The sequence below is a fragment of the Triticum aestivum genome, chromosome 7A (genome assembly GCF_018294505.1).
Source record: "Triticum aestivum cultivar Chinese Spring chromosome 7A, IWGSC CS RefSeq v2.1, whole genome shotgun sequence".
Classification (NCBI taxonomy): Eukaryota; Viridiplantae; Streptophyta; class Magnoliopsida; order Poales; family Poaceae; genus Triticum; species Triticum aestivum.
The window spans coordinates 562,296,361-562,319,259 of record NC_057812.1 but is presented as its reverse complement, the minus strand read 5'-3'; the positions used below and the strand labels follow the sequence as shown (position 1 = coordinate 562,319,259).

Genomic DNA, 22,899 nt, shown 5'->3' with positions numbered 1-22,899 from the left:
GGCTATTTTATATACGCCATGACAGGGAGACGAGAGAGATCTTTCACGCCGAGTTTTTATTCTGCTGCCGCATTGGGTTTGTTCAAAAGATTGGGGGGTGGGGTGGGGCATGGAACTCCAAAATATCCTTAACAAAACCAAAAATATCTAGCGGTGCTCTGTACTTCAGGGTGAGGAAGTCAGTGCTGGCACTGTCCCTCCTCCCGAATGAGGGAGCCGGAGGTGGAGGTGGGGAGGTGGGCAGCCGTGTCAGCTTAAAATGTATCTTCCTTTTCTTCCTCTTTTGGCATAAGGTTCCAAATTTTACCGGACTTGTTGCTCCACAAGCCACTAATCTTGGTAATTTTTCTCACCCTTCCGATTTCCCCTGTGGTTTTGTGAGGCCACACTGTCACGAAGGGCGTCGACGGGTTTCGAAGCCCGCCTTTACAAGGTCTAGAGAGTTATCAAGGCCGGGTGGATACGACTACGAGGTGAGAAAGGTGACCGTTGGGTTATGTGGTTACCGAGTGACAATCATCGTGGTCGAGGGAGAAAGGAAGGCGGTGAGAGAATCAGGGAGAAAACTAAGCTCGGGTAGGGGAGGTGCCAATCGAGAAATTAAAATGGTAAGAGGGCATTTGACCTAAATCAAATGGCTCAATGATCCCTTTCAAGGAAATTTTAGGCCAAATTTTATATGAGTTGCTATGTTAAATTGGGCGTTCTCAAACCCATTAGGCATTTTCAAATCAACAAACAAGAAGCTAGAAGAAGATCATAAAAAAGGTACTAGGTTTTTTTTTCCAGATTACTACAACTCAGTGCCCTATACTATTTCAAGCTTAATTGATTTGCTTCTTTGCTTCCTTATTTCTTCTTCTTGGCGATCAAAGCAAAGTTGAGACAAAATGGGTCAAGATTTGGGATCTCAAGACTATGGCTCGTCATATGTGTATATCATATGTTGGCGGGAGGGTGAGAGGGTGCTTTGACGGATTAAAGGTGTCGATTAGACGCGTGGAGTGGATAGGCTGCTAACAAAATTATAAAAATTACTCATTTACTTATAATTTACAGAACTAAAAGCTTCCAAGATAAAATTCAAGTGAAGCAGCGTATCTAAGAAAACAAAACACAAGCTATAAGCTAAGCAAGAATATAAGCCCGTAATGCGAAGACAGTGAAGAAACAGGTTGAGAAGACAATTCATTGATTTGTTCTAGAATTTTGAATATCCATTAGTACTAAACTTGAATTTTGCTTGCAGATGAACATAGTACTTGCATGCTCAATTATATTTTGCGGGAATGTACCTCATATTGACATATCAAGTATTAATTGCTAGGTCTCAATGTCTAGGGTCATTTATCCAATAACCCATTAATTAGGCTGGAAAGTCAGGAAACGTGTTTAATTAAGCTTAAAATTCAAGAGATGTGTTCATGACTAGTGCTACAAGTAGTAGGTTACAACAACAACATAGCCTTTCAATCACAAACAAGTTGCAGTAAGCTAGAGTTGAAACGAAACAGTTCAAGAAACCTAGTCATGGTTCTGGCACGTGGGTAGCTAACTTTTCATTTACCCCTGTCCATGGCTAGTTCTTTGATGATATTTCAGCCTTTCATGTCTCTCTTTACAAGTAGTACGGTTCATGAGAGGAAATAGAGCAAATTTCTAGCTTAGCGATCGACTGAGAGCATGGTTAATAGTATAGCCAGCTGCTGGCTATAAGCCAGTGCCATGTCATCTACAACACATCTTATAGCCAACATGTATAATAGTAGATCAAAAGAGTGTACTACTTTTTCATTATGTGGCCCACCTTTCATTCTCACAAAGTGCCTAGGAGCACGTGCTAGAGCTGGCTCTTCACGAAGAGCCCGCTTACCTTCTCTCTCCTCTTTTCTTTCCTCCAACTAAGCAAAAATATACTAGTTTATTCCATATAGTCTGCTGACTCATCTTTATTATACTTGCTCTGATAGTGACGTCTTCCAGTGCGTACTCAAGAGAACTACTATAGTCATTAATCCGCATTGCATAATAGCCAACCAACTGTACAACTAGCACTAGGCACATCAATTTAGTTGTCCCCAACAATGTAAGCTTAATATATTTGTTTTTGTTGCTTCCATCAAGCAGGGAGGGACCAGCTTGATCTGGCTTTGATCAACTGGCTAATCTCTTCCTAGAATCTCAAGCCAGGTGCGCGCACCTTTGTGCCCACCCGGATAATGCCATTGAGCGAACAAATCTTAATGAACTCAATTAATAATGAGTTAGAGAGAAAGGCGCACAAGTTGAAATAGTCTCAAGGCGTACAGCTCGACCGATGGCGGTCTTCAACAGACGGGCACGCTGGAGCGAGTCTCCAATAGATGACCTTGCTGGAGTGAGTCCCCGCTATGGGTATCGCTCCAACATGAGCATCTGTTGGTGACAATCCCTGCACCAAGCTCAGTCCCCGCGCATGCACATGCTGCATCTGATAGTTGTACCGAGACTCAAGAGTTCTATTAGAAAAAGAAAGAAAAATCTCGACTTGTCTGCCGAATTCACCTGCAGTATTGTCCTTTGGTCACATGGTGTGAGCCTAAAAAAATATCAAAATTCAAGATCAAGACCATTGATCCGAAAATCTCCGTGTGATCCCTAAGTAGAGCGACGACCCTCCTTACTTTGAGGTTTAATCCAGAGTAGTTCGCGGTCTCTTTCAGCTAAACCTTTCCCTCTTAATTAATAGCATATCGTCCTTGTGCACAACTTTTCTTCTCTCTTGCTTAAGTGATTAGCAACTCTCTGATGGTGCGATACTACTAACGCCTAGCCCATCCCAATCCAATAAAACTCCGGTGCACTGATCACGTGGCGCCACCGTACCGCGCTGCCACCTTTGAGCGAGCCTCGACGGGAGGGAGAGTGGGCACATGGGTGCGCGCGCCACAGGTGGGCGTCCCGACGAGAAGGACCACAGAGGATCCCAAACTACGGTTTAAGGTTGGCCGGGGACCAGCTTGGGTATGGGGCGGGGAGGGTCGGCGTCGGATTATTTATGGCCCGGCTTTTGAGCCCATCACAGGGATCGGCGAGCGAGTACGGAGCGCTGGTCCTTGGAGCTAGGATTTGGTGTTAGATCGATCGGGATGCCAGTGTACATAGACTAGAGACATTTTAGCATGGGTCTGGCCGTTGGACCAAGGGTACTTATGTACTATATATGTCCGCCGCACAGCTCAGCCATGCCGACGCCGCGATCGATCTCCTGTTGGTTTCTGGACTGCTTGAGATGGCTCTGGAATTTGCAGGAACCAAAGCAGGTAGTAGTACGAGCCTGATCAAGTTTCCAGACGATGCACATCGGGTGCAAGAAAAATCGTTTTAGCCGGGGAGAATTGCAAACGGATGTCTCAGAGAACAGAAGCAGGAGGCCATGGATGTGAGAAGCGGAATGTGTTTTCTTTTTGGCAGGCCCGAATTGATGGTTTTACTGAAGAAGATAGACGAGGAAATATCGTCTTCAGGACGGGCTTTCGGTTTCAACCGCAACTGTTCCGAGTGCCTGTCAAGGCCGGGAGTCACCAATCAGCTCACCTCACCTCGGCCCCGATGGTTCCATGTGCCTTTCAGCGCCCACGTGAACGCGGGTGCCAACTTGCGTGCGGTCTCGTCTCCTTTTGAGGTATGGATATGGTTCCCAGATTATGCTATTATGGGCAGCAGCACCGGCCCAGCACTCCCAAAGTCTAAACTAGCACTAGTCCTCTTTTTCCATGCACAGCCAGACAAAATTTGGGGAGTTGGGGTTTGAGTGCACGACATATTCGCAGTACATGCAGGAGCAATTACGATGCTACGAACACCAATTTTGGGTATCACGAAAACTTGGCCAAGCACCAGTTTTGAGATGGTAGACCACGACAAGCAGCCCTGTGTAGGGAATCGAGTTTATATGCCGCCAAGCATCCCTGTAACCAACAGCAGCTCAAACATGTGTTGGCGACAGCTAAAAGGAGAAGGAAACCAGCAGCGAAAGAAATACTCCTATCAGATAGGGAAATATCAAGTCTTCCTTCATTGCTAGGATTAGATGTCCACAGCGTGTTAATTGCAACACAACAGTGACTTCCGCGTCGGCAGAGACTGGGGAAGCATGCTAGTTAAGCGTCAATACCACAAAGCTCAAGCACAGGTAAAGAATCATTTCGGTTGTATATTCCTTCTGCAGGTCGATCTATCTTACAGATGTTACAGCATTCCCCTGACCAAGTTTTGCCCCCATTGAAAAAACTAGGAACAGAATCGGAACTATCCTCTTTGTGGCCTCCATGGATAAATGGGTAAACGAAAGAACATGTGTTCGGGTTCACATCACGATGCGGAGAACGGCGAGTCCAACGGCTGATATCGAAACGATGGTACCTATGCAGTATTTGATGACATCATACTTTGCTGCCTCCAGCTGGGCCTTCAGTGAATGAATTTCCTGCAGAAACAGAAGGATCCAGTTATGTCTATGATAAAGTGGTGATGCCAAAGGCCCACACATGCAGGCACTTTTGCTCACCTTGTCAAGCTTTGTGGTGAGATCTGTGGTTTCTTCATTCTGCTTGGCGAGCTCATCACGTATGCGCCTGGAGCAATCATGTTTTAATCATATAACACCGACAAAACAATCTTAATAATTGTGACAGAAACATGACAAAGACAGAGCAACCACTGGAATTGTCATGGAAGTAAATAAGTAATGCCCAGTGTAAGCACTAATAGATGAAACTACTTTGTTTCATTTTCAAAAGGTCAATGGGGGTCAAGGGGAAGAAGAATTAAGGTTCCCACTTGCTGCTAGCCTGGCCTGTTCTACAAAAAAGTTCGTTCTCCGACTCCCATAACTCATTTATGCTTCAAAAATCAACTAGAATGTAATTAAAGTCTTTATATACCATTAATCATTTATGCTTTAAAAATCAACTAGAATGTAATTAAAGTCTTAATATACCATTAAGTATTAAAAAGTGGCACTGGAATTCTTAAGATTATAAATATAAACCTAGACACTTAATGGTGTATTAAGACAAGAGTTAATATGCTACTTGCATCCTGACCATCCAAGAATTTTGTCAAGAGAAATTATGAGCAGCCCGACCAAAAAGTAAAAGGTGAAAGTTCATACAACAAACCGAATTTAACCTTAAACACTCTAGGTTGGACCTAAAACTTGAACACTGACTGACAATGTTTTGTTACGCATAGAAGTGATCAATAATTGCATAGAATGATAGAACAGACAAGCAGTCCAAATTAAAGGGCACAAGGCCACAAACAGACTCAAAGACGATGGCCACGTATACATCAGACAATCTTAGAAGTGAGAAGTTTAACAATTCCTCAATTATTTATTCTTACATAAATTCAAATAAAGTATACTTTCTGATGCTTCAATAGTCAGCGAGAGCTGTTACATAGATGTGTCTTGGTCAGATAAGACAAACAAAACAATCTTAATTATTGTGGCGGAAATGTGATAAAGACAGACCAACACTGGAATTGTCATTTTTAAATAAGTAATGCCCAGTGTATAAACACTAATAGATGAAACTACTTTGTTTCATTTTCGAAAGGTCAATGGGGGCTAAGGGGGAGAAGAATTAAGGTTCCACTTGCCGCTAGCCTGCACTATTTGGAACTATTCTACAAAAAGTTCATTCTCCCATAACTCATTAATACTTCAGAAATCAACTATAAATGTACTTAAAAACTTAAAATGCCATTAAGGGTTAAAGGGTGGCAGTGGAATTCTCAAGATAGCAATATAAATCTAGACAGTCCGGTTAATCAATGTCATGACTCAACATGTGCAGTAAGATCAGCAAGCCAAGAGTTAATGATCATGTATGCTACATGCATCCTGACCATTGGAGAATTTTGCTAAGAGAAATTATGAGGAAACCGACCAAAAGTAAATGGTGAAAGTTCAATACAGCAAACCGAATTTTATCTTAAACACTCTGTAGGTTGGTCCCAAAACTTAATAGTTAAGACACTGAATGGCAATGTCTTGTTACACACCGAAGTGATTAATAATTGCATAGAACAGATAAGCAGTCCAAATTAAAGGCCACGAGGCCAAAAGCTCAAAGATGCTGGACACAGACATCAGATGGTCTTAGAAGTGAGAAGTTTGACCATTCTTTGATTATTTATTCTAAACTATGATTTCTGATGCTTAAATAGTTAGCAAGACTGTTAGCCAATTGCAAGGATAGTGCGTGCAGCATATAAAAAAATAGATATGTAATCTTACCCTCTTTCAAGGTTCAGATCCAACCGCTGCCCTGCAGTGACCTTGTCAATCTCATACCTGTTTCACACAAAATAACCATTAGGTTGAGTATGCAATTTAAAATTTGTGGTATAAACAGCTCATGAATGCAGAAGTTCATACTCACTTCAGTTCACTCCTCATCTTATCAATGTCTCCACGGAGTTTTTCAGTCTCCCGCTGTAACAAAGAGAAATGGTTTTCCTGCATACAGAAACTTCCCACTCATGAGCTTATTTAGTAAAAAATAAGAACACAAGTTCTGATTAACATGGACAATTGTAAGTCACATGTTGTAGTAATTATTAAACATATTTTTGCTCCAACCAAACTCCATATAGAGAAATAAGTGCATGAGAAAGGTTCAACAAAACAGAAGTTACAAATACCAATAGATTGAAAAAGGAGTTTATGACCTGCAACCAATGCAAATATGGCCCACACAGAATGTGTTGCATTGGCACCAGTGATCTTTAATTAGCCTTTTCGTCAAGTCTTTTTGGCATGTACACATGTTTCTACAATGCTGAGCATTTCCATTGCAAGCACCAGTGATCTTTAATTAGCCTTTTGGTCAAGTCTTTTTGGCATGTACACATGTTTCTACAATGCTGAGCATTTCCATTGCAAGCATTGTGCAAAGCAAAACAAAACTGAAAGTCAATAAGCCACACAGCAGTAACATCCAGACAGCACTTTTAGTTTATTCGCTGAATAAGCTATTTTTTTCTTCTTTCCTTTGAAATCTACTGATCAACATATCCAACACCGTCGAGTGAGCACGAAAACATCTCTAAGGAGTGACTTATTAGTAGAATGAGAGTTCATGAGTTCAGTGGAGAGTCTCAGTTCTGCCCCGCAACATTGGTTAATTAGCTGAACAAGAGTTCATTGCCATGGGAATATTAATCACTAATCATCATACTTTCAAGAATCAAGAACACTAAAGATTGGAAATAGTATACATTTGCGTACTAAATGGCAGAAATGCAGGTTGCTAAACTTTGGCTAAAGGATAAAGATCAAAATAATCCTTTCAAATCTACGGATCAACAAATCCAAAGCTGTGGGGTGAGTACGAAAATATTTCTAAAGAGTGACTTATTAGAGGAATGGAGAGTCTCAGTTCTGTCTCCGCAATATTGGTTAATTAGCTGAATGAGAGTTCATTGCCATGGAAATACTAATCACTAATCAGCGTACATTTTCCAGAATCAAGAACACTACATATTAGAAATACTGTACATTTGAATACCAAATGGCAGAAATGCAAGTTAATAAACTTTGGCTAAAGAATAAAGATAAAACAATCCTTATATTGTGTTGAAGATTGTTTAGAGATTTGGTAGCATTTGCAGGTTCAAACAAAACTTTATCAGAAAAAACAAACATCAATGTGAACCAAATTATCCTTTAGGTGAAACAACAGGATAGAACATGTGAATACATGTGCTCCATGGTAAGAGCTAGAAAAACCTACTAATCTCACTTCTACAAGGTGAGATGTTAATGAAAAAACAAATTATGGCAGACTATGTAAGAGATAACATTAATTAAACAAGAAAAATAAAATGTACATGTGAAGGACACGAAACAAGCCAATACTGTCAGATTAGACGCTTCTACAACACGGGGAGTCCAAAACAGTAAAGTGCCAACAACAGTAACCTAATAGGTCTATTAAGATCAAATAGCACAGAATGATTGGGCATTGGAGCAAACGGTGACCCCAAACCCTAATTACTACCTCCGTTCGGAATTAACTGTCACTGAAATGAGTGTATCTAGACGGGTTTCAGTGTGTAGACTCACTCATTTCAGCGACAGTTAATTCCGAACGGAGGAAGTACATGCCAACTATTTGCACAAATCAATCGTTATAAGCCAAATGAGGGCTACTTCTTCCAATTACCAACATACAATCACGAAATGAAGTAATGCAGGATAACCCAGAGAGAACAATGCTAAGTAGAACTTGTACAAGCTAATGATGAAGTCCTAATTACATACGAACCAAGCTATTTGCACAAACAAAACGCTTATAAGCCAAATGGGGGCTACATCTTGAAGGTACCAACAGAAAATCACAAAATGGAGTAATGCAGAATAACCAAGTGAGAAACAATGGCAAGTAGAAACTGTAGAAGCTATATGATGAAGTTCAACAGAAGGGCAACAACAGCCATAAGAACAACAGCTTCTACAAACGTCAGTGGTCATCAAATTCACATCGAACAAACAGTTTGGTTCCAAGCATACCTGCGAGCTCTGCACTTGCGACTTGAACTTGGAGATATTGGCCTCCTGCAGCATCTCACTCTGCACACGGCAAATCAAAAGCAGGAAACAGATGAGTAAGCTGTCCATCCCCACCAGAAATACAGTCAGAAGGTGACTGGCGTTACCTTCTGCATCTCGGCCTTGGAGACGAAGGACTCGGAGATGCTCTCGAGGCTGTCGTTGAGGACCTCCGTGATGGCGGACGTGATGGCCTCCGCCTGCTTGGTCGGGACGCCCTGCGACTCCAGCTTCCTCACCTGCGAACCAACGCGATGACCCACGCGCGCACGCGATCTCAGCATTGCATTTCGTCGAGCACCTCCGGGGCGCCAATTCCCACAAACAGCTGCCATTCCGTAGGCGGATGGCAGTAGTAAGCGTGGCAGGTGAAGTAGGTTACCAGGGCGAGGGTGTCGACGAGGAAGGCGCGGCGGCCGTTGGTCTTGACGAGCTGCGAGATGCTGCGGGCGGCGGCGGGGCCGGCCCACCGCGTCGGCCACTGGTGGTGATGGTTGTGCAGGAGCAGGCCGCGCCTGCACGCCGCGGCGGCCGCTGCGGCCATCTCCTCCCCCCCGCGCGAGGCGTCGACCGGAGGAGACGGGGGCGCGTGGGCGGAGGAGGCGGACGGGGAGGGGGGCGGGCGGGGCGCGGGGTCGGTGCGGGGCGGTCGGGCCGGGCTATAAGCGGGCGGGCGGTGCCGGATTCGGGCGGCTCGGCTTGGTTTGAGGGAGGGTGGCGGTGGTGGGGTTGGAGGCGGGGGCGGTGCTAATTTGGGAAAGGTGGGGAAGGGAGACGGTGGGAGGCGGAGGAGGTCGGGAGGATGGCAAGGCGTGGAGAAGAAGAAGACGCCGAGGACCCAGGGGGGAAAGCGGAAGAGGAGAACGTGTTTGGGAAGAAAACTAGCAACCGCTTCCGTGCTTCGTGTTTGTTCCCCCTTCTCGTTTGTTGGTTTCGTGAAACAGCCCTCGGTTCTACGCGTGGTGCGGTGCAGCTGCTATTCTTTCTCTTCCGTGGGTTTGTTTGCAAATGTTTCGCAAGTCCTAGACGTGACGCAGAATATTGTTGAACAACCGGAATCTGAAGCAGTGCGGTTACGCGGAGCGAAATCTATTTAATTTTCTTTTTGCGGGAAATCTCTATATTCGTTACAGAATGCAATCGAATGTAGTATTCGCAAAAAAAAAAAGGAATCGGATGCAATATGCATGCCAAAAAATGCCACCCTGGTCTGGTGACTGGTGGTGGTCTCCCAGCCTGGTCCGCGTTGGTCCGACCCGACCGGTTGGGTAGGGCGGCCACGGGCTGGTGACCGGCGAAGTGGCGGACGATGATGATTTGACGGTGATGGAGTATTGGATTTGCTCGGGTAAACGTGTTCAACGAGGCAAAATGCTCGTCTCCTTGGCTGACTCGCACGGGTCCCCATCCACGGACGATGAATCCACCGGCCGAGTCCGCGTCGCCCGCGCTTCCCTAGGCGTCGCCGTCCACGCTTCGACGTGCGCCTCGCCTCGCCGCGTCTGCCCAGCACCATACGAGCAATGGTTTTTTTATTTTATCTTAGTGGTCCATACGAGCAATGGTAGGTAGCCCACGGGACCTCCACGCGTCGCCTGCACCACATGGGCCGGGGCGCCTGGCCCAGCAAGCACAGTCAAAGCTAGCGACAAAAGCTCACGCCTGTTTTTTTTTTCATTTGGGTCTGTTTAATTTTAAGTTGAAAAAGTCATGAATTCAAACAATTGTGAATTCAAAAATGTTCATGAATTTATAAAAAATGTTTACAGGTTTGAAAAATGTTCATGAATTCAAAATATTGTTCATGAATTGTAAAAATATTCCGAAATCAACATAAGTTCATGAATTCAAAAAATATAATCACAAACTCGAGAAAAGATCATGAATGAAAAAATCAATCCAACCTTCGTCTAGGTACAACAATAGTTGCCTTGTCCACCATCTTTTTCTCAAGGTGTTTCACATCTTTGATCCCACCTTTCAGCTGCTCATGTACTTCCTTCTACTTGCCTTTCTTCAGAACACACTTGAAGCACTGTCCACTTTTTGAAACAGTACGCTTGGCGCGACGAGTACGCCTTGCAAAATCGGAGCTATGAGAGCCTGCCTTCGAATGTGACTCGGTGATGCTAACCATGGTATGATCCAGATAATAATTGTTTATAGCGATATACAACACAAGACATCTAACAAATAATTATCAGGTCGCCTAGGGGTTTAATACGTATGGGGTCACTGTTATCCGAATGGCAACGGATTCAGGATACAACCTTCAAACAAATTATAAAACATTCACATTACAACAAAGGCTCGCACTGATAGAGTTCGGAACTGATCTTACTCATAACAACAGTTCAAAGTATGCTACATTGATCTGAGCTACCCACTTCACACGAATTTGCAGGGGAGTTAAGCCATAATGCAGGAAGCACATAGCAATAGGCAGATCCAAGCACTACTTGGAAAACCCCTATAGGCAATCACATAATAGTGGCGCGGGTTATATGCCCCGTGCTACTGCTACATGGTAGTAGTGTGGGCTAAAAAGTGCGCTAATAGTAGAAATTAGCACTAGCGCGGGCTCCGTTACCCCGCGCTACTGCTAGGTGGTCCCCACCGTTCCTCGAGACAGGCCACTTAGTAGTGGCGCGGTCCACCGCGCTCTGCGCTACAACTACTGGGATTAGCAGTAGCCCGGTGCCCATGCCCCATGCTGCTACTAAGTGCAGCATCTGTATTCTCTCTCTGCCGCCCATTCCTCACCCCTTCTCCTCACTCTCCCTCCATCTCTCGTCCTCGCTCTTGCTCCTCCTCCCGTCGTCGCCGCCATCCCCGCATTGTCGCCGCCCCCTACTGAGGTAACCCTCCTTCCTCCTTCCCTTCCCCTGCCGGGGCACCGTCCCTCCTCCCTTCTCCCTCCTTCCCTTCCCCTACCGGGTCACCGGCCCTCCTCCTTTCTCCCTCCTTCCCTTCCACTACCGGGGCACCGGCCCTCCTCCATCCCTCCTTCCCCTACCAGGGCACCAGACCTCCTTCCTCTTCCTCCACTCTTCCCTCCTCCCTCCTCCCTCCCCTTCCCCCACTCTTCCTCCCAGATTTGTATGGTTGAATAAGATGTAGTACTATGTGGTAGTTTAGAATTTTTTGTTAAATCTTTATAAAATGTAGTACTATGTGCTAGTTTGGGATTTTTTTTATGGTCGTTTCATTTGTATGGTCCACAAATGTTTATATAGCTCATTGAGCATAAATTTGGCACATGGCAAAAGGTCATGACCAGGAATGTTTTGCAGGGATCTTACAAGTTCCTATGTGTTGCCAGAATGTTGATTAATTTCCGTTTTGACAAATTTCAGGCACTCGATATGTCCTAGTTTTGGCAAAGGTCATGAATAAATTTTTCTGTAGATTTTGGCAGGACTTTTGCTAAAAAGTAGGACATATTGAGTACTCGGACATTTCGGCATGACTTCCGATACATGTAATGTTGATCGATGTTTTCGGTCCGGTGGGGCTCCCTATGTGATAGATTGATGTTCTTGAAGGAAGAATCACAATTGTTGTTCTGGGGTTGATACGTATCTAATTTTTCTCACGCTTCTTCTCTTGTTTTGGACTGTAATTAATGAAACTAACCCCGGACTGACGTTGTTTTCAGCAGAACTACCATGGTGTTGTTTTTGTGCAGAAATAAAAGTTCTCGGAATGGAACGAAACTTTTTGAGGATTTTTTTATACCAATAATAAGAATTTCTGGAGCCAAGACCCACCGGAGAGGGCCCCTGGGTGGGCACAACCCACCAGGGCGCGTCCCACTCTCCTAGCGCGCCCAGGTGGGTTGCACCCGCCTGGTGGCCCCGCTGATGACCCCCTGATACTATAAATTCACATTATTCCAGAAAAAATAAGGGAGAAAGAATTATCACGATCCACGAGATGGAGCCTCCGCCAAGCCCTGTTCTTCCTCGGAAGGGCAGATCTGGAGTCCGTTTGGGCTCTGAAGAGGGGGATCTTTGATCTTCGTCATCACCAACCTATCTCCATCACCAATTCCATGATGCTCCCCACCGGGAGTGAGTAATTCCTTCGTAGGCTCGCTGGTCGGTGAGGAGTTGGATGAGATTCATCATGTAGTCGAGTTAGTTTTGTTAGGGCTTGATCCCTAGTATCCACTATGTTCTTAGATTGATGTTGCTATGACTTTGTCATGCTTAATGCTTGTCACTTTGGGCCCGGGTGCCATGATTTCAGATCTGAACCGTTTATGAATTCATCATTATATCCATGTTTTAGATCCGATCTTGCAAGTTATAGTCACCTACTACGGTCATGATCCGGCAACCCCAGAGTGGCAACAACCAGGGCCACTCCCGGTGATGACCGTAGTTTGAGGAGTTCATGTATTCACTATGTGTTAATGCTTTGTTCAAGTTCTCTATTAAATGGAGGCCTTAATATCCCTTAGTTTCCAATATGGACCCGCTGCCACGGGAGGGTAGGACAAAAGATGTCATGCAAGTTCTTTTAATAAAGCACGTATGACTATTTATGGAATACATGGCTACATTATATCGACGAACTGGAGCTAGTGCCGTATCGTCCTAGGTTATAACTGTCTCATGATGAATATCATCCAACAAGTCACCGATCCAATGCCTACGAACTTTTCCATATTGTTTCTGCTAAGTTACTACTGCTATCATCACTGTTACACTTGCTACAAAATTACTGATATCACTGTTACTATTACTATTGCTGCTGTCACTACTATCAAAACTATCAAACTACTTTGCTACTGATCACTTTGTTGCAGATAATTAATCTCCAGGTGTGGTTGAATTGACAACTCATCTGCTAATACCTTCAAATATTCTTTGGCTCCCCTTGTGTCGAATCTATAAATTTGGGTTGAATACTCTACCCTCGAAAACTATTGCGATCCCCTATACTTGTGGGTTATCGGGGGTCGGTTTCGCCTCTTCTCCTTGTGCTAGACCTTGGTGATGCACCCAAGGAAGAAGGGGAAGCGACCGTCATCGATAGTCAAAATATCTAGTGTCGGGAGTATCCGCCATATACACCACCCTCACCCCTCACCCCTAGCTTTAGGACAAGTCCTACTCTGTTCTTGGCACCGGCAGCAACGACGACTCAGATTTGTGGTTGTGGCGGCGGTGGCGTTCGTGGCGGCAACACTCCGCGCAGCGGCAGCTGCTTCTCCCCTTCTTCTTCGACTCTGTCCGACCATCCTCGTCTTACGCATTCCCCCTGACCCCGAAGTTGGTAAGATATCCCCCTATCCTCTGTTAGGTCGTTTGATAGGACCGTTTAGGGTCGATTGCACCATTGCTAACTGCACCATGGATGCCACTTAGGTTGTGGATGAATGGATGAAGCTTGTAGTTTAGGCAGCAACGCTGATAGGTATGTTTCAGGCCTGGATCCTGTTGGTCCATAAGAGAGTTGTTCGTAGAAGTGAGAAACCCCTCAGGTATGTGAAGGAAATATGCCCTAGGGGCAATAATAAAGTTATTATTTATTTCCTTATTTCATGATAAATGTTTGTTATTCATACTAGAATTGTATTAACCGGAAACATAATACATGTGTGAATACATAGACAAACAGAGTGTCACTAGTATGCCTCTACTTGACTAGCTCGTTGATCAAAGATGGTTATGTTTCCTAACTATAGACATGAGTTGTCATTTGATAAACGGGATCACATCGTTAGGAGAATGTTTTGATTGACTTGACCCATTCCGTTAGCTTAGCACTTGATCGTTTTAGTTTACTGCTATTGCTTTCTTCATGACTTATACATGTTCCTATGACTATGAGATTATGCAACTCCCGATTACCGGAGGAACACTTTGTGTGCTACCAAACGTCACAATGTAACTGGGTAATTATAAAGGTGCTCTACAGGTGTCTCCAATGGTACTTGTTGAGTTGGCATGGATCGAGATTAGGATTTGTCACTCCGATTGTCGGAGAGGTATCTCTGGGCCCTCTCGGTAATGCACATCACTATAAGCCTTGCAAGCAATGCAACTAATGAGTTAGTTGCGGGATGATGCATTATGGAATGAGTAAAGAGACTTGCCGGTAACGAGATTGAGCTAGGTATTGAGATACGGACGATCGAATCTCGAGCAAGTAACATACCGATGACAAAGGGAACAACGTATGTTGTTATGCGGTTTGACCGATAAAGATCTTCGTAGAATATGTAGGAGCCAATATGAGCATCTAGGTTCCGCTATTGGTTATTGACCAGAGACGTGTCTCGGTCATGTCTACATAGTTCTCGAACCCGTAGGGTCTGCACGCTTAACGTTCGGTGACGATCGATATTATGAGTTTATGTGATTTGATGTACCGAAGGTAGTTCGGAGTCCCGGATGTGATCACGGACATGAGGAGGAGTCTCGAAATGGTCGAGACATAATTATTGATATATTGGACGACTATATTCAGATACCGGAAGTGTTACGGGTGATTTCGGAGAAAACCAGAGTGCCGGAGGGTTACCGGAACCCCCCGGGAGAAGTAATGGGCCACATGGGCCTTAGTGGAGAGAGAGAGGGCCGGCCAGCCAGGGCAGCCCACACGCCCCCTCCCCCTCTGGTCCAAATTGGACTAGGGAAGGGGGGCGCCCCCCTTTCCTTCTCCCTCTCCTCCTTCCTTTCCCCCTCCTAGTAGGAGTAGGAAAGGGGAGTCCTACTCCTACTAGGAGGACTCCTCCTCCTGGCGTGCCCTGCAAGGGCCGGCCGGCCTCCCCCTTGCTCCTTTATACACGGGGGTAGGGGGACCCTAGAACACACAAGTTGATTGTTCCAAGCCGTGTGTGGTGCCCCCCTCCACCGTAATCCACCTCGATCATATCGCAGCGGTGCTTAGGCGAAGCCCTGCATCGGTAGCAACATCATCACCGTCATCACGTCGTCGTGCTGACGGAACTCTCCTGTGAAGCTCTGCTGGATCGGAGTTCGTGGGACGTCATCGAGCTGAACGTGTGCTGAACTCGGAGGTGTCGTACGTTCGGTACTTGGATCGGTCGGATCGTGAAGACGTACGACTACATCAACCGCGTTCTCATAACGCTTCCGCTTACGGTCTACGAGGGTACGTAGACGATACTCTTTCCTCTTGTTGCTATGCATCACCATTATCTTGCGTGTACGTAGGAATTTTTTTTGAAATTACTATGTTCCCCAACAGTGGCATCCGAGCCAGGTTTATGCGTAGATGTTATATGCACGAGTAGAACACAAGTGAGTTGTGGGCGATACAAGTCATACTGCTTACCAGCATGTCATACTTTGGTTCGGCGTTATTGTTGGATGAAGCGACGGACCAACATTACGCGTACGCTTACGCGAGACTGGTTCTACCGACGTGCTTTGCACACAGTGGCTAGCGGGTGTCAGTTTCTCCAACTTTAGTTGAACCGAGTGTGACTATGCCCGGTCCTTGTTGAAGGTTAAGACATCACTAACTTGACAAAATATCATTGTGGTTTTGATGTGTAGGTAAGAACGGTTCTTGCTCAGCCCGTAGCAACCACGTAAAACTTGCTCATGTCTACTACACAACCTTCTTCTTGTAGACGTTGTTGGGCCTCCAAGTGCAGAGGTTTCTAGGACAGTAGCAAATTTCCCTTAAGTGGATAACGTAAGGTTTATCAATCCGTAGGAGGCATAGGATGAAGATGGTCTCTCTCAAGCAACCCTGCAACCAAATAACGAAGAGTCTCTTGTGTCCCCAACACACCCAATACAATGGTAAATTGTATAGGTGCACTAGTTCAGCGAAGAGATGGTTATACAAGTGCAATATGGATGGTAGATAAAGGTATTTGTAATCTGAAAATATAAAAACAGCAAGGTAACTAATGATAAAAGTGAGCGTAAACGGTATTGCAATGTGTTGAAACAAGGCCTAGGGTTCATACTTTCACTAGTGTAAGTCCTCTCAACAATAATAACATAATTGGATCATAAAACTATCCCTCAACATGCAACAAAGAGTCACTCCAAAGTCACTAATAGTGGAGAACGAACGAAGAGATTATGGTAGGGTACGAAACCACCTCAAAGTTATTCTTTCCAATCAATTCGTTGGGCTATTCCTATAAGTGTCACAAACAGCCCTAGAGTTCGTACTAGAATAACACCTTAAGATACAAATCAACCAAAACCCTAATGTCACCTAGATACTCCAATGTCACCTAAAGTATCCGTGGGCATGGTTATACGATATGCATCACACAATCTCAGATTCATCTATTCAACCAACACAAAGGACCTCAAAGAGTGCCCCAAAGTTCTACCGGAGAATCACGACGAGAACGTGTGCCAACCCCTATGCATAGGTTCATGGGCGGAACCCGCAAGTTGATCACAAAAACATACATCAAGTGAATCACGTGATATCCCATTGTCACCACAGATATCCACGGCAAGACATACATCAAGTGTTCTCAAATCTTTAAAGACTCAATCCGATAAGATAACTCCAAAGGGGAAACTCAATTCATTACAAGAGAGTAGAGGGGGGAAGAAACATCATAGGATCCAAATATAATAGCAAAGCTCGCAATACATCAAGACCGTATCACCTCAAGAACACGAGAGAGAGAGAGAGAGAGAGAGAGAGATCAAACACATAGCTATTGGTACATACCCTCAGCCCCGAGGGAGAACTACTCCCTCCTCGTCATGGAGAGCACTGGGATGATGAAGATGGCCACTGGAGAGGGATTTCCCCCTCCGGTAGGGTGCCGGAACGGGTCTAGATTGGTTTTCGGTGGCTACGGAGGCTTCTGGCGGCGGAACTCCCGGTCTATTGTGCTCCCTGGAAGTTTTACGATGCGTAGGTATATATGGGTGAAAGGAGTACGTCGGTGGACCGAAGGGGGGCCACGAGGCAGGGGGCGTGCCCCCTACCCTCGTGAGCTCCTCCTTCATCTTCTGACGTAGGGTCCAAGTCTATCTGGTAGGTTTCCTTCCAAAAATAACTTCTCCAGTTGATTTCGTTCCGTTTTGACTCCGTTTGATATTCCTTTTCCTCGAAACACTGAAATAGGCATAAAACAGCAAATCTGGGCTGGGCCTCTGGTTAATAGGTTAGTCCCAAAAATAATATAAAAGTGGATAATAAAGCCCAATATTGCCCAAAACAGTAGATAATATAGCATGGAGCAATCATAAATTATAGATACGTTGGAGACGTATCAGCATCCCCAAGCTTAATTCCTGCTCGTCCTCGAGTAGGTAAATGATAAAAACAGAATTTTTGATGCGGAGTGCTACTTGGCATAATTTCAATGTGATTCTTCTTAATTGTGGCAAGAATATTCAGATCCATAAGATTCAAGACAAAAGTTCATATTGACATAGAAATAATAATACTTCAAGCATACTAACTAAGCAATTATGTCTTCTCAAAATAACATGGCCAAAGAGAGCTATCCCTACAAAATCATATAGTCTGGCTATGCTCCATCTTCACCACACAAAAAATTTAAATCATGCACAACCCCGATGACAAGCCAAGCAATTGTTTCATATTTTTTATGTTCTCAAACTTTTTCAATCTTCACGCAATACATGAGCGTGAGCCATGGACATAGCACTATAGGTGGAATAGAATGGTGGTTGTGGAGAAGACAAAAAGGGAGAAGATAGTCTCACATCAACTAGGCGTATCAACGGGCTATGGAGATGCCCATCAATAGATATCAATGTGAGTGAGTAGGGATTGCCATCCAACAGATGCACTAGAGCTATAAATGTATGAAAGCTCAACAAAAGAAACTAGTGGGTGTGCATCCAACACGCTTGCTCACGAAGACCTAGGGCATTTTGAGGAAGCCCATCATTGGAATATACAAGCCAAGTTCTATAATGAAAGATTCCCACTAGTATATGAAAGTGACAACATAGGAGACTCTCTATCATGAAGATCATGGTGCTACTTTGAAGCACAAGTGTGGTAAAAGGATAGTAGCATTGCCCCTTCTCTCTTTTTCTCTCATTTTTTTATTTTTTTTGGGCCTTCTTTTTTTATGGCCTCTTTTCTCTTTTTTATTTGGGCTTCTTTGGCCTCTTTTATTTATTTTTTGTCCGGAGTCTCATCCCGACTTGTGGGGGAATCATAGTCTCCATCATCCTTTCCTCACTGGGACAATGCTCTAATAATGATGATCATCACACTTTTATTTACTTACAACTCAAGAATTACAACTCGATACTTAGAACAGGATATGACTATATATGAATGCCTCCGACGGTGTACCGGGATGTGCAATGACTCATGAGTGACATGTATGAAATAATTATCAATGGTGGCTTTGCCACAAATACGATGTCAACTACATGATAATGCTAAGCAATATGACAATGATGAAGCGTGTCATAATAAATGGAACGGTGGAAAGTTTCATGGCAATATATCCCGGAATGGCTATGGAAATGCCATAATAGGTAGGTATGGTGGCTGTTTTGAGGAAGGTATATGGTGGGTGTATGGTACCGGCAAAAGTTGTGCGGTACTAGAGAGGCTAGCAATGGTGGAAGGGTGAGAGTGTGTATAATCCATGGACTCAACATTAGTCATAAAGAACTCACATACTTATTGCAAAAATCTATTAGTTATCAAAACAAAGTACTACGCGCATGCTCCTAGGGGGGTAGATTGGTAGGAAAAGACCATCGCTCGTCCCCGACCGCCACTCATAAGGAAGGCAATCAATAAATAAATCATGTTGCGACTTCATCACATAACGGTTCACCATACGTGCATGCTACGGGAATCACAAACTTCAACACAAGTATCTATCAAATTCACAACTACTCAACTAGCATGACTCTAATATCGCCATCTCCATATCTCAAAACAATTATCAAGTATCAAACTTCTCATAGTATTCAACACACTCATAAGAGAATTTTATTATTCTTGAATACCTAGCATATTAGGATTTTAAACAAATTACCATGCTATTTAAGACTCTGAAAATAATCTAAGTGAAGCATGAGAGTTCATCTATCTCTTCAAAATAAAACTACCACCATGCTCTAAAAGATATAAGTGAAGCACTAGAGCAAATGACAGACTACTCCAAAAGATTTAAGTGAAGATCAATGAGTAGTCGAATAATTATGCAACTATGTGAAGACTCTCTAACATTTAATAATTTCAAATCTTGGTAATTTATTCAAACAGCAAGCAAAGCAAAATAAAATGACATCTAAGAATAGCAAACATCATGTGAAGAAGCAAAAACTTAGGATCAACCGATACTAACCGATAGTTGTTGAAGAAGAAAGGTGGGAAGCCAACCGGGGCATCCCCAAGCTTAGATGCTTGATACTTCTTGAAATATTATCTTGGGGTGCCTTGTGCATCCCCAAGCTTGAGCTTTTGTGTCTCCTTAATTCCTCTCATATCATGGTCTCCCTAAATCTCAAAAGCTTCATCCACACAAAACTCAACAAGGACTCGTGAGATAAGTTAGTATAAACCATTACCAAAACCTTATCATACTCTACTGTAGCAAATCCCTAAAATTATTATTCAACATTGCATACTAAATGCCTCTGCATATTTAATAGTCCTATCCTCAAATAGAATCATTAAAGAAGCAAACATATGCAAACAATGCAAACATAACAGCAATCTGCCTAAACAGGATAGTCTGTAAAGAATGCAGCAACATCCATACTTCCCTAGCTCAAAAATTATGAAAGAAAATTCCCACTGTAGTAAATTTATCAAATCTTAATATGCAAAAGTTTTCAACATTTTATCACATTCTGACTTTTCTAGGGAATTTTTGGATTGCTTGAGGTAGGGCTACAAGTAACAATTGGAGAAGAAGGGGGCCAAAAACCCAAAAAGGCATTGGGCGTGCAGCCACTCCGCCGACATGACAGTCTTAGTACGCGGCACCGCGTAAACACCCATTGCGGCGGTGACCACTGACACTGACAACAACGTGGCTTTTCAGCGAGCGGTGACCCTAACGGTGGCAGCACCCATCACATAAGGCAACGCTCGGCACCAGATCTCTGTTGTGCACACCCATCTGACCATACCCGACGGTGTTCCCTGAGCCATGGTGTGTGCCTTCTCCTCCCCTAGATCATCTCACCAATTACTTGCACACCATCGCCGCATGATCCACTAGAGGTAGGCCTAGACCATACTGAAAACGAACTTCCATTTTCACAATTATTTCTTTCTCTCCCTTTTTGTGAGTCTCCGACCCCTGTTCATACTTTATTACTACAGGAATGTATAGCATAGATTATCTAGAAAAGATACTGCTTACTTCTGATGGTCCATCATCGTGTCAGGCTTCATTTGATCCTAAAGGATTCCTTTGGTTAGTAATTCATCTACTCTTCATCATTGCCTGCAATTTTCATCATTGACTATAGTTTTGTAAATTAACTTGACTTTATTTAACTTGGTAAGTTTTGACTGTCTATTATTTGCTCATTGGCTCTGTATGGCGATTGCCACATGTTTGATTTGACTGCAAATTGGACATGTAATTATATATTTCAAGGTATAACGCTGGTGTTTGTTTCTACATTTGAACATTTCTCTTGTGGTGTAGAAACCATATTCTATTCCCCCCTGTTTGTCCAACTTGCTTGTAGAATTACAATGGGAGAATTATTGATTTGTTAACCCCTTCCTTCAACATGTTAGAACTTGCATTTTTCTGCTTAAAGTATTACGTTAATACACTACACAATCACTGGTGCGTGCAGAGTTGGCGCAATATAGCAAATTAGGCTGGGTCTGAAATGTGCAGCCATGTTGGCCTCTCCAATGAGTGAATGTTGGAAGATGCAACATTAGGAAATGCCGAGTATATATGGCAACATCCATGGTTCTGTATCCTATCTCATATAAGGCCTAATTAAGTCTCCTTGTTTTTGTTACAAGTCATTTAGCACCGATGTGATTAGTGATGTTCCACTGACCTTGAGGTGTGTTATCACATACCAAGCAATTAATCTATTACCTAAAGTCATTTTCATTGCCTCGATATCATTCCCTATGTCTTTCTTGAATTCTTTGCTCAAGACAATTTCCCTGAGATTAGTTTCCTTTTTGTTCACTTCAGTTTTTATTTGTTCTATAGTTCACACCTGGTCCCTTCAGTGTAACTTATCGAATAACAAAGTTTTATCTTTTATTCATTGGATGTGGTTCCTATAGTCAGGGAAAAACATCTACCCATATTGCTGACATAGTTGCAAAATTTATACATATTGAGCAAGAACTCATTAGATCGAGATAAGTCCAAACAAGGAGAACTCTCTTGCCTCTTATGAAGTGAGGCAGATTTAGAAAGAAAGGAGTGGAGATTTCTTTTAGGCCAAAGAGATGGGTTCGGAAGAGTTAGTTTTTGAAGTTATTTAGAATGTTAACCTCCCGTTGGAGGCATTTGGCATTTAGCCTTTGCTGCTGTACAACCGAGCTAACTTATTGACATCCTCGAAATTTCCTTTCTAAGAACAAGTGAACATATCAGTACTAACAATCGCAAAAGTATATTATTAGCATGTATCAATTGTAGTGCATAACACATCAGATTGTACGCAATGATGTCCCTTTGTATGGAAGAACAAGTGAACACATCAGAATGTATTTTTTGTGTCTATACCTTCAATATGGGTATATGAATTTAAACCCAAAAATAGATTATTTTCCTTTTTTGTTTTATTATGTTTCAAATACTTAGAGGGGCTGTTTGTTAATTCAGGCGGCATCACTTCTATTTTCTTTCTGTTTATTTCCTTTAATCAAAAATTTTGAACTGGACCAGGGAGGTTTCTTTTAAGAACCTGGACAAGGGAGGTTGTCCCCTCCTATTTTGCACGCTAAATAATTCATGAAATGGATGATATACCCATCAAGATTTTGTTATTCTTACACTGAATGCATCTAAAGAAAATATTATTACAAGTAATGAATGGATTGTTGTACATCAAGATCTGTGTTTTTCTTCAACACTCTTTGATCCATTGTTTCTAAAGGCAATGGTGAAAAATGTATTCTCTTCATCGGTTTCGAGGAGCTGTGACTTTTTTCTCCTCACACAAAGCGGTGAAGTGGGTATAAGAAGTGACACAAACCTTATCAAATATTGTCTAATCAAGGTAGGGGAAGGTACATAAATGATGGTGAAGCGATGGCGAGTAGGATGATGATGTGGCCAAACAACCATTGTTGATCTAAAGGCAGACCCAAAGGCGACAGTGGAGAGACCA

The 22,899-nt window shown here is 43.4% G+C and overlaps 1 protein-coding gene across 1 annotated transcript; it reads right to left on the bottom strand.

Moving 5' to 3' along the window:
• Positions 1-4,175: 4,175 nt before the first annotated feature.
• Positions 4,176-9,380, bottom strand: LOC123148254 (protein FMP32, mitochondrial). The gene is made up of 7 exons (XM_044567639.1): positions 8,985-9,380; positions 8,710-8,841; positions 8,564-8,623; positions 6,432-6,508; positions 6,287-6,343; positions 4,550-4,616; positions 4,176-4,468 (listed from the first exon to the last, which is right to left on the bottom strand). Exons 1-7 carry the CDS (start codon positions 9,144-9,146, stop codon positions 4,349-4,351), a joined length of 675 nt encoding a protein of 224 aa, XP_044423574.1. The 5' UTR covers positions 9,147-9,380; the 3' UTR covers positions 4,176-4,348.
• Positions 9,381-22,899: the final 13,519 nt, after the last annotated feature.

What these genes read in the sequence shown, in the direction of transcription:
- LOC123148254 (XM_044567639.1), bottom strand. Translation starts at nt 9,146, where the DNA reads ATGGCCGCAGCGGCCGCCGCGGCGTGCAGGCGCGGCCTGCTCCTGCAC. An exon ending in AAGATGAGGAGTGAACTGAA is followed by an intron (nt 6,344 to 6,431) that starts GTGAGTATGAAC and finishes TGTGTGAAACAG; the next exon opens with GTATGAGATTGACAAGGTCA. An exon ending in TCACCACAAAGCTTGACAAG is followed by an intron (nt 4,469 to 4,549) that starts GTGAGCAAAAGT and finishes CTGTTTCTGCAG; the next exon opens with GAAATTCATTCACTGAAGGC.